Source organism: Nematolebias whitei, chromosome 12 (assembly GCF_014905685.2).
Source record: "Nematolebias whitei isolate Nwh7 chromosome 12, NemWhi1, whole genome shotgun sequence".
Classification (NCBI taxonomy): domain Eukaryota; kingdom Metazoa; phylum Chordata; class Actinopteri; order Cyprinodontiformes; family Rivulidae; genus Nematolebias; species Nematolebias whitei.
Genome location: NC_056509.1, coordinates 3,169,037 through 3,181,799, shown reverse-complemented (window position 1 = coordinate 3,181,799; position 12,763 = coordinate 3,169,037). Strand labels below are relative to the sequence as shown.

Below are 12,763 nucleotides of genomic sequence, written 5' to 3'. Positions count from 1 at the left end.
AGTGGAGACATCTCCAGGTAAAAAGTTGATTATACCACCTAAGTGTAATGTGGGAAGAAGCTGAGAAACCCGGAGAGTGCCGTCTGGTGCCGACATAAACAAACTCCCTCACCCATCTTTTCTCCCTTTAAACTTCATCTTCCATCTTTAAAATTCTTCTATCAAGTAGAAATCACTCCAGATATTTTAGAAATGTCTGTGTAAAGTTTCAACCATCGCCGTATGGTTTTCTAATTGTACAGCTTGCTGATTAATTATGTTGTTATTTCCATATTTTGCCAAATTAATGTAAATGTGTGATGTTAAACTTTGATTCTGTAAATAAATGACCACATTCATTTTGATGGGTCAAAGATAAATAACGTCTCACGATACATTTTATTAAATTCAATGCACGACATTATTCAGTCCAGAAAAATGAAAGAATCCGTTTAATTATGAATATATCTCAGCATATGTTCATCTACACAAGAATGGATTTTGTGTGTAGTTAAGTTAGAGACTAAGAGGCCTTTAACCATGCCAACATGCAGTTCATTTGTTAAAATGCAATCTTTGCGGAGTCAATATAGATTAATGCTACCTTAAGTACCATAATCTACATTGGACTCACAACGCCTAAGCCGAACCTACTCGAACAATTCTATTCAGGGGGATAGCTAATTCTTTTTGATGAGTCTCGCCATAGACTTCCAAAACATTTATGGGGAAACCAAACACCCAATCTCAAGTCGTTCGTCTAATAGACAACAGACAATTGAACCAAACTATATTTTGCCATGTAAAGCTAACTTAAACCAAGTTAGAAATGGAAAAATAGTTTGGAACACTCTTCCATAGGTATAAATCCCTATAGTTACCCTTTTCAGCATGTTCCACCCCTTAACTGGTAGTTGTAGCCGTTTCCAATCATAATAGCTTACACACCAGGTGCATATAGTTTAAGGCCTTATGTAACATCCCCTTCATAAGCCCACCTTAAACCACATAATTGCATGTCACATTGAACCAGAATGGCACAGACTGGACATCCACCCAGCGATGACCTTCGCTGGAGGAGATCTGCAATCCTGACGTTGGTCTCTCCACTCTTCATCCAGTGGCCGCATCTTCAGTTCAATCCAAGGGAACCCCTCTGTATGCTGATCAATCAACACTTCCAATCGTTGTGGATTTACTGTTGTGGATTATATGACTTTTTCCAATGGATTACAGACACTGTTTCCAAGGGGTTAAAGCATTGCTACAATGGAATTACCAACAACATTATGGAATTATCATCAACACAATGGAATTACCAAGAACATTGTGGAATTACCTTTGACTTTTGTTTTCCTTGCTGGATTACTTTTGACTTTTGTTTTCCTTGCTGGATTACATCAAGCTCAAAGACATTCGAAGCCGTAAGTTCATGTTGGAATTCATCCCCATGGACAGGCGATGATTTCCAAAGGGGGGACTGTAGTGAACTAGGCCTGATGTCAAGTCCTGACCTTAAGGACCATGTGGGACAATAAACTGTCATTTCATTGATTTGAATCCAGAAATACAGGTTGACCCATCCTGAGACTTTCTTTCTTGAATTAATCAAGTGAAAGAAGACTATTTTCGATTATCATTACTATTTTACAAATGTTTTGATAATCAAATTGTGTTAGTTCAAACAATGTTTAAATGTTGAAGTGAACTACTCATTTTTATTAACTGTGAAACAGTAATAATGATTCTTAATCCTCATTCAAAGTGAAATCAAGTTGGAATATGTTACAGAGTAATGATTCAATTTCTTGATCGTCTGTTTGAAGTGAGCAAGTGTGTAAGTTGGTCAAAGTTCAAGTTTCGGTCAACTGCAAGTTTACTGAAAAAGAAATGTCATGTTTAACTTTTACAGCAAGATACTAGAGAATTGACTCCACGAAGTCTGAAGTTCTTCATAATATCTTCTGTCTGTTCTTAAACAATCTTAATCTTTTTCCTTGACTTTTCATAACACCTTACATCACAAAACACACCTCTGTTTTGGTCCATCGACCAATCAGAAACTCCCAAATGAACCGGAAATAGAGCTCTTTAAATGTTGGTACTTTCTAGTTCAACCCAGGTTTTTAGTAGTAGTTGGAGTAGATGGAGAGTTCTGCAAGAGGTTCCACCTCCAGTTGGAGTCGGGTGGAGAGTTTGCAGCTCCAGTCGTTTGGGAGAACAGAAGTCCAGCCATGATTCAAAGCTCTTCCGAGTCTTTTGGGATTATGACATCTTCCACCTCTGAGTGGAACTTCTGAAGGACTCCACTCATGTGAGTCCACCGTGAGCTGAACTGTTGTTGATGAAGTACCGCCACCACTCCGGACGGTTTCTGCCATCCTACGGAGACGCTGGACCGGTAGCGTAACCGGAGCTCCGCTTTCACTGATTCATCGTCAGAGAGGTAATGAGTCGAGTTGACTACCGAGCGTACCGAGGAAAGCTGGGTCGAATGGAGGGTGTCGTTCTGTCCAACACTTTTCACTCACACACACACCATCTCCCTCCCTCTAAACTTCAATCTTTAAACTCTTCTATCTGCTAAGAAATTAATCCAGATATTTTTAGAAATGTCTGAAGCAAAGTTTTTCAACCACCGCCGTGTGGTCAATGTCGTACTGCTGGAAGTGAGAAAACAATCGCCGTATTGTTTACTTCCTGTAAAACTGATTAATAAGCTGTCGTTATTTTCAATTCTTGCCAATTAATGTAAATGTGTGATGTGTTAAACTTGATTCTGTTAATAAATGACCCACTGTCGTTGGTGAGTCAAAGATAATTAACGTCTCACGTCCACATTTTATTAAATCCAGATGCACGTCATTATACAGTCCAGAAAAATGAAAGAATCCGTTTAATTTATGAATATATATCAGCATATGTTCATACTACAACACCAACAAGTTTGAGGGTCAGCTGATCACCTTGTTACAAGTTCTGGAAGTTGTCGTTCATTTAAAGACAAAATATATTTTGTTGTATGTGTAAGGCTGTATACTGAACAGAGGTTCTTAAAAGGCACCGACCGAACTGCACCGGTCGGTGTATGTATTAAAACGTCACTTTTTTTGGTATCAAGTTTCGGTATTGGCTGTAACGTGTCACGTGGTTTCTGCATGCAGGCAGGTAAAACACAGACATATGACAAACAGACTACACCCAGAGCTGCATAGAGCTGCCATACAGCTGTACGTCTATGGTGCTGGTTCCGCCCACAGACGGGGTTCACGTGTGCAGCGCGTGTGACGTCGAACGGCTTCAGTTTACGAGCAGAAAGTTGCTCCGTGTTTGTCCTCAAGGGGGACCGCAGCCCCCCCCACCCCGCCCCAAGCATTAAAGCCTGTGAGTGTGAGAGAGCATGAACGTCCTGATTCATCATCTCCACGACCGGACTCTTCATAAAAAAACTCCGAGGACGGAGCTGTGTCTGTGTTTCAGCTGGTAAGTTTACGTTTGTTAGGGTTACTGCAGCTTAATACGTGCATCGTGGTGAATTAAACTAGAGTCCATGTAACGCTAACTTTAAGATATTAGTGTGTAAATTTATTTTATCTACGTATCTAGCTAAACTCAGAAGCTAACTAAAGATTGACAGTAACAGATGAAGCTTAGCTTGTAAAACTGCTCATCCATCCAGTCAGCTGCTTAAACAGTTCACTAATGTTCACGGTTTGTGTTACTGTTCTCCTCACAGGAGGTTCTGACCCAGATGTGAGGAGGACAAAAGAAAAGTGAGGTGGGGGCCACTGCCTTTTTCTACAGTGGAGCTGCATGGTGGAGGTAAGTTAAACTTTAAAGGATTTTGTTGACCAGTTAAACTTTTATCTCTCAGCCTAGATAATGTTTTTTGATCAATAATAACACAACCATGTTATTGTTGATGTTTTGTTCTCATGTCAATTAGGGAGATGATCAGAGCCCTAAACCCCAGAGAACCACAGAGAAGATTCAGGCAGAGACACAGAGGTGCAGAAGTCTGCAACATCTCTAACTTCAGTGAATCCAGTGACCTGCTGGTGGACTGTGAGGGACAATATGTCAAACTGACAACCAGGTATCTGTGTGTGCAACAAGCATCATCTACAGCCTCAGAGTGAACATGTTCTACTGCTGGAGACACCATCAGCCAGGAGCAGCTGGTTTGTGTCCAGAGAAAACAGACATGTTGATGTTTCTGAAGAAAAACTGTTCAGTGAAAAGGTCCTCAGTGTGAAGCAGTGAACATTAGACACTGACGTGTTGAACTGGTTTGTAACTGGTCTTTTGACCTGGAAATTATTTGTTTGTTTTTATGTAAGAAAACTGCTTGGAATAGAAAAATACCAAAGTTAAAAAATAAAACTCACAATTTGTACTGTAATGTGTAACGTAATTTTATTCTTGTTAGAATTAATAGTAATTACAAAATTGTTACCGAATAAAGAACCGTCCAGGAACCGACACCGATACCAATACAGATTTTTTTTAGAAAGGTACCCAGCCTTAAGTATGTTACATTTATGATCAACAGATTTTAAGCTTCATTTTATTTAGTAGTTATTTTGGGAAACTTCACCTGCACTTTAGTTTTTGTGGTGGATTTACTGATCTATATTTTGTGCAGACTTTTTCAATCTAAATAACAGAAGGATCTTTTTTTTTTTATACTTTCAGACTGAATACTTTACTAAATAAAGTTTTTTTGTTTTTATATAATACTGCAAAGCAACATGTTAAGTTAATTTTGTCAAATTAATAACTGCGATTTCTGGGTTTTTTTGTTATATCACTGAATTTATCGTAATCGTCACAATGCTCTGAAATATCACGATATTATATTTGAGCCATATCGCCCACTCCTAATATCATTACATGATAAATTACATAACATTCTGTAGCTATTAACAAGATTAAACCCCAGCAGCAGCAGCAAGTATGAAGGACTTCTAGGGTATTCACAGATCAAGTTTAATAGGAATTTCACAACGCTTCTGCAAAAAATACCTTACAGTGTGGAATGTAATGAGGGCTTACGTTCTAACCATAAATGACTGAACCATCGGAGCAAACAGACTTACAGCATTCAGGGAACATGACAAGCATTCTAACATTTCAGCAAAACAACTTAAAAAACAAAAAGTGAGCCACTGAACAAATACCTCTGTTCTATGTGCGCTGGCCTAATCTCCAAGTCGTCATGGTTACTGGGTTTAACAGGCGTTGCGTCCAGCTGAAAGTTCTCCAAAGTTGACATTATATCCCGAACCTGCTGAGTCTCTTCATTAATTTCTTGCCACAACTAAAATATAAGCAGAGAAAGAAACATGAGGTAGAGCAGCTTCCTGCGGAGCTGTGGCAGGTTCGTGGGAACGTGGTTACCTGCTGCCACTGCTGCTGAACGCTGCTGTCTCGCACGGTGTACAGAAACTTCTTGATTTGCTCCAGTAAGCCCTGATAGAGAACACTGGCTGAGCTGTAGTTCCCCAGCAAAGCATACTCCCGGGCCAGCTTCATGTTCTCTGTGATCTCCCTCAGACTCATGCTGCAGCCACAAACAACAAAAGTCAGACACACAATTTAAATTAGGAGCTACTTTTGGTTTTTACGTGGATGCAGCTGGTGTTTGTGGATGATGCGCCTCTCGGGTCCTGCCGGGTCTTTGCTGCCCCTCTATTTTTATGATCAACAGCCTCAGATACAGTTAATCTGCTTTAAATGCTGAGGTCTTTTAAAGCCTGTCATGCATTTTTCTCTCTACTGATCTAAATTTTACACCGAGACATAATTTTTATTTTTCCTTTCGTGTTGCTCCATTTCTCAGAGCGAACAGGCAGGAGGATTTATCATTATTTTACACCAAATGACCTTCCTGAAGCAACCACTGACCAACAAGCTACGCAGCCCACACGTGGACAAATACTGTGGATCAGAACATCTTGTGTCATAAACTCTCAGAAATTGGTTTCTCAGAACACACCATTGGTTGGTTCTCTAACTATCTTTCAGACCGGAGGCAATGTGTTCAACATAATGGTACTTCCTCCAGTTATTTAACATTCAACAATGGTGTACCACAAGGCTCAGTCTTAGGACACACCCTCTTTACAATCTACATAGGTAATGTAGGTCAGAGCATCCCTAATGCATCCATACATTTCTATGCTGATGACACAGTTGTTTATTGTTGAGCTAAAACTGTTGCTAAGGCTTTCCAGCTTTTGAATTCTGCATTCAACATCATCCAGACTGATTTGTTTCACCTCAAACTTGTCCTAAATGCCAACAAAACCAAAGGGATGCTTTTTTCAAATAGGAAGTTGGTCCCAGCAGTTCTTCCTCTGATTTTATCCTCAAATGGTGTCCCCATTGAGTTTGTTGATTCCTATAAATATTTGTGTATCTTGGTCGACTCACATCTCTCTTTTAAGCTCCATGTGGAAAACTTGGTAAAGAAACTGAAAGTTAAACTGGGTTTCTTTTTCAGAAACAGATCCTGTCTAACCCTGAATGTTAGGAAACACCTTGTATTTGTGAACTTCCTTCCCTCCATTGATTACAGTGACATTATTTACATGAACGCTCCTACAAGAACCCTGCAGATGTTGGATGCTGCAGATGTTGGATGCTGCAGATGTTGGATGCTGCAGATGTTGGATGCTACAGATGTTGGATGCTGTCTATCATGGTGCACTAAGATTCATAACTGGCTGTAACTACCGTACCCACCACTGCTCCCAGTATTCACTGGTTAACTGGACATCATTAACTTCACACAGACTCTCTCACTGGTACATTTTCATCTTTAAATCACTTCCTGGTCTGCTGCCTTCATACATCTCCTCCTACATGTCTCTGTGTGAGTGCAGCTACAGCGTGCGCTCTCAGGACATTATTACCTGCAGTGTTCCCTCAGTGAGGACTGAACTAGACAAAAGGACCTTCTCCTACTCCGCTCCTGTTTCCTGGAATATCTTACAAAAAGATTTGAAGCTCTCGACCTTTGACCTCTCTAAGTGGCTTTAAGAATCTGTTGGACTCCTGGCAGGGACCAATGTTGACATGTTCCTGTTTTTAGTTTTCTACATTCACCTTAGAATCTAGCTGTTTTTTTGTTACTTTTTTTAAGCCATCTTATTTGTTTAAAAAAAATACAACAACAACAACAACAACAACAACAACAACAACAACAACAACAACAACAACAACAACAACAACTAATCTGTATGACGGGCAGCACGGTGGCGCAACTGGTAGAGCTGCTGCCTCTCAGCGAGCCGGTCCTTGGCTCAAACCCCGGTCCAGGGGCCTTTCTGGGTGGAGTTAACATGTTCTCTCCGTGCATGCGTGGGTTTTCTCAGGGTGCTCCGGTTTCCTCCCACAGACCAAAAACATGCATGTTAGGCTGATTGGTAACTCTAAATTGTCCCTAGGTGAGAGTGAGAGAATGAATGGTTGTTTGTCTCGTTTGTCTCTGTGTGTCCCTGTGATGGACTTGCGACCCGTCCAGGGTGTCCCCCGCCCCTCGCACAGTGATTGCTGGACATGGGCACCAGCGACCCCCGTGACCCAAAATGGAATAAACGGGTAAAGATAATGGATTATGGATGGAATCTGTATGACTTTTTATAACGGTCTATTGTTGTTGCTGTTGTCATCATTCTTTGTTAAATCAGGTCTCTCTCATAAATGAGTCCTCGAGGCTCAATGGATTAACCTGTAGAAATAAAGGAATGAAAAAAACCGTCATCAGCTGGCATATTGGACTTGCAGGACTGAAATTTTGAATTTCCTTCGATGGCTCATGTTCTCGCTGAAGACCTGGAGAGGGAGATCTTTGTGGCCGAGATTAACTCCGCAATCAACAGTATGCAAAATAGGAAATCCCCTGGACCAGATGATTTCCCATCTGAGTTTATAAAGAAATGTTCAAGTTTACTCTCACCCTTATTGAGTTCTGTGGTTGAGGAGTCGCTGCACAGACATTGCCACTGACCAAGCGCCAAGCTGTAGTCTCGCTGATATCTAATGCCCCATTTGTACTCCTCCTAATCAGCCCCAACTCTGAGCAGCCTGCCACGAAAAGAACTCTTTTGCACCAACACGTTAGCTAGTATTTTTAGCTGATTGGAGGCTGATTCAGGACCTCTTTTCGTCCCTGCTTCTCTGGTGGGACCGTTGGAGCTGAGTCGAGCTGAGTCCGGACCAAAACGTGAATGCAGGACTCTGATTGGTCAGGGGGAGGAGACACTGGATCTCGGAAACTTTTCACCAATTTGCCATTTGCAATTTCTCAGAACGAGGGGCAGCGGCTGGTTCTATTTTTAAGATTTTAAAAACAATAATGACAACGCCGTGTTTAATGCTGAAGTCCAGGTGTTTTTTGTGTTTGGTGACCGACAGCAAAATTCAAGCAAGCGGTGTCACCGCGGAGGATCACACGAGCTGCCAAGCCGTTGAAGCTCACGAGGCCGGTGATCGGGGTCTGACCTTGCGTGCCCTGGCAGGTAGGAGGACCAGGAGACTCTTCCCCCAACAGCTTACTCCGAAGTGGAACAAACCAGCTCTGCTTGTGATAAGATGGTCTTATCACAGACCATCTTATCACAAGCAGAGCTGGTTTTGTGGCCATCTTTGTGAAAAGAAATCATCCATCATTAAACAGGGGTGGAGCCTCCAGGTTCAACTGTCCCCCTCTTACAATGCTGTGATTGCTAGTATCACTCAGCCCTCTGTGAACAGTAAACAGCCATCAGGTGCTAATGATCCATTGTTAGGCTGATGGTCCTTCTTGATCATGTGATCAGCTGTTCTATTTCATATAGGCTTTGCCCTTTAAGGCTGTCGCTGATGGGTTTATCCCGTTATGCAGAGCATAAGCACTGAAAAAATTTAGTCCACGCCCACCTGCTGTGTGGGCCCCACCCGGTCCGTATAAATTACGTTAAGAGCGGGAAATCGGCTCCCATTTTTTCTTCAGCGAGCTAATATAGCACTGTCAGAAGAACAAAGAGGATAAATTGTGTAAATGACCAACTTTTGTGAAGGATGCTTGGCCCGGCAGTCGACCTCCGGTCGTCCGGTGAGTTCTCCTCCCCGAGGAGAAGATGACAGCAGTCTTATTCCAAGGTAAGCGTCGGGGAACATTTCCCAGTGACAGGTCAATACACGCTGGACAACGCCATCTTGTGTTTTTTCCTCTTATCGCCGACCCTCGGGGCGAACCGGATGGTTCCTCCGGGGCAAGGCGTGCTCAGCTGCAGCCCCCGCTGCTCATTCCCTCCTGGGGAGCGTAGTGTAGGTGGAGGGGGGCTGAGTGAATGCTCACCCCATCCCACCTCGTTTCGCATCGGCGATCACACCGCTCCCGGCCGACAGCGCCCTCACGGTTGCCCGGCGGAACCCAGGAGGAGGCTGACATGAAGGGACCCCTTTTTTTCTACGTCCCTCGCCTTTTCCCGCCAGTTCGGATGATCGGCGGGAAGGTTGTTTTTTTCACCGGGCTCCACTGTGGCTCACCGTCTTGATCCATACGGCCTCGCGTTCCAACAGGACGTTCGACGGGCGAGGCCGCAGACGGTTCTTTCCTGGTAGATTGGAGGAGTCGGTCCCCAGTCCGCTCCCATCACCAGAGTTGAGGGGTTCACCGAGCGGGGCTATTCCTCGGTAACCCCCCCTGGAGCCAAGCCTCACGGAAGCTTCCGGTGCGAAGCTGCCCAGGTCGGAGCAGCGTCCCGTCCCTCCGGAGGAACACGAACCAGACGGCGACCACGCTCTCCAATCGAGCCCACCTATGTATTTTCAGGCAGCCGCAGTTAGCAAACAACGTGCGCTGCTAGCATATAGCATGTCCAAGGGACTGAAGGCCGCAGACCTGCCTTGGAGACAAAGAACTCCCTCTGTAAGGCAGCTGACGCCAGCTCAACATATGTGCCTCTCCCACAGTTTGCCCGTCGAGGACTGCAGCGCGGATGACGATGATCCAACGACCACCTGGCTTCGTTACTCCCCTCGCTGCCGGAGAAACTGCACAAGACCTGATGAAGCCATCGCGGACGCGTTGTTCAGAGCAGCTTCAAACCATGCTGGCGAAGTGAAACAGTCGGAGGAGGTGCCAGAGGCTGTGCGCCTCCTCATCAAGCCGCGCGGCCCACCCCGTCCCGCTGGAGGGACCGTCGCGAGCAAGCTTCGACTTTTCCACGGCCGCGGCTCTCGCTGAGTTCCACCACCAGCCCCGCCCGTCAGAATCCAGCCCTCTTCACTCCGGCAACCTGCAGCTCAGCGTTTTCCCCAGAGTTCGCCTGCAAGACAGCGCTCTGGGCAAACAATCGCAGAGCTCATGAGAGAGAAGTTTCTCAAAATGATGGTCTCCGGAGGGTGTGTGTAAAAGTGACACGAAAGTTGAAATAAATCATCATTAATGATCAAAGTGTCTGTTTTTTAGCCAGTCTGTAAGCCCGGATGAGCTCACAGCGGCCGCACACATTAAGAGCCGGTGTCCTTAATAAGGTTTTTTAAACTCACCGCCGCTCCAAGACATTACTAGTCGCTTACAGGGCACGATGGTAAGTGAAAATAACTCGTTATAATCCCGGGCTGCACGATTTTCACTCAAGCGATGTCAACTCGCACTCGTGGGATGAAACAGCCCCACATACGAGCCGGTGTCCTTAAATAAGGTCTTTAAACTCACCGTCGCTCTAAGACATGACGAGTCGATCACAGAACAGCTTCCACACATGAGCTGGTGTCCTTAATTAAAGGTTTTTAAACTCACCGTCGCTCTAGACATGACGAGTCGATCACGGCACAACGGTAAGCGAAAATAACTCGTTACCAACTAGAACTGCACGATCCTCACTCAAGCGGTGTCAACTCACACTCGTGGGATGGAACAGCCTCTACATGAGCCGGTGTCCTTAAATAAGGTTTTTAACTCACCGCCGCTCTAGACATGACGAGTCGATCACTAAAATGAACAGCCTCCATCCAAACGGCGCTGCGTTGATGCTGGCGCACACACACAGCTGCCGGCGCTAACCATCTCACATCGGTTTAAATGTGGTCCGCAGGCTGGTTCGGGTGGAGGTCCTTCTCTCTCACAAGAAACGACACCCGTCTCAACGAATCAAACGCGGGCAGCCGTCACCCACCGCGTCTCAGCTTTCGGCAGCTCACCGCAGCTTAAACGTGAAGCAGCTGAAAGAACCCGGTAATGAGTCCCGCCTCCCTCCAGCGCGCGCCCCTCCAGCGAGAGCGGCGCGCGTCCCTCCAGAGAAAAACGTGTGCTCCCGTGGGGCTAGCAGCCTTCACTCCAACAGCACGGCGTAAATGAAGTCACGCCCTCCGCCTTTTCAACGTTCGCACAGCGACGTCAAACGCGCAGCCCCACCGCGTCATCAGCTGTCACACGCTTCGCCTCAGCACAAGCCTCGCCCGGGATCACACAGAAAACATTCCCGCGACGCATGACGGCGGTTGAGGGGCGGACTGCTGACAGCCGTACAAAACATGACACATCATTTAACGCACGTTCACCCTACGAACGTTACGTAGAGTGGCTAAAACATGCTCGCCGTTTTTCAGATGGATGGACAAGGTTTTATGCAAATGGTACAAGTTACAGTTTGCAACCCGAACCCCTCCATTCAGAGGAGTTATAAAACGGTCCTGTCATCATCAGACTAAATCTCATCCCTAAATGCAGAAATCCAAGTGTTTCTGATAAAAGTAATCTACAGAGTCCCCCAACGGAGAGAAAACACAAGGTTTTTACTCACGGATCGGAGGGGTGAGACCGTTTTTTGGATCTGTTGTATAACATCCAGAGAACGCATACCGATCATCCTAACACAGAGACGAGAGTTTTTGTTTACCTGGATGATCTGCTGCTCCTGTCACTTCAGACAGGAGGCGCTGATGCAGGATCAGGTGTTGACATCACACCTGTTAAATCTGGGCTTCGCCATAAATTGGAAGGAAGCTCGATTTTCCCGGCCCAGACATTTGTTTTCTGGGAGTGGAATTTAATTCAACCACCATGAAAGCTCGTTTATCATAAACTACATTCGACACTTTTTTAAAGTCAACTCAGCCACGTAAGACCTGGCAAGTGATAACAGCTGTCTCCGTCATGAAGCTGTTGGAAATGATGTCACTCACACAGTGGTTCCGCTGGTTTGTTTCACATGAGACGCCTCCAGAGGTGGTTTTGCACGTCTGCATGTGGATCCAGTAAAACAAAACGACGGATGATCATTGTCCCTTCCTCTGTGGAAGCAGACCTCCGACTCTGGGGAAACACCTTGTTTTCTGTCAGAGGGAGTCCCCCTCAGCAGACCCACGTCACGGGTCAGTCTTCACGGACACGTTGCTGTCAGGCTGGGGGGGGGGGACATGCCTATCTCAAGCAGTAGGGGCGCTGTGGCCCCACTACACATCAGCCCACATCAATGTTTTTGGAGTGTCGCACAGCACTGAATATGATTCAACACTTTGCTCCCGTGCTACAGAATCAACACGTGTTGATTCACACAGACAACATGATGACTGCTGCGTACATAACCATCAAGGGTGTGCGTTCAGCCCAGATGTTACACATTGCGCGAAAGCTACTGTGTTGGGCTCATCAAAACCTGCTCTCTATTAGAGCGGTTTTACATATCCGGTGTTCTGAACAGAGGGGCAGATGTGACGTCCAGGGGCGGCCCACGTCACGTGGACCGGACCCTCCATCCAGATCTGATGTTTTCAGACGCAGCAGAAG

The 12,763-nt window shown here is 45.2% G+C and overlaps 1 protein-coding gene across 1 annotated transcript in view; it reads right to left on the bottom strand.

Annotated features, from left to right (window-relative positions):
• katna1 (katanin p60 (ATPase containing) subunit A 1) overlaps window positions 1-5,541 on the bottom strand; it is a 58,171-nt gene extending 52,630 nt beyond the window's left edge. Inside the window, exons 1-2 of the mRNA XM_037686062.1 lie at window positions 5,380-5,541; window positions 5,160-5,299 (exon numbers count right to left, since the gene is read on the bottom strand). Coding sequence (XP_037541990.1) covers window positions 5,160-5,299; window positions 5,380-5,541 — 302 coding nt within the window. The remainder of the gene's footprint in view (window positions 1-5,159; window positions 5,300-5,379) is intronic.
• Window positions 5,542-12,763: the final 7,222 nt, after the last annotated feature.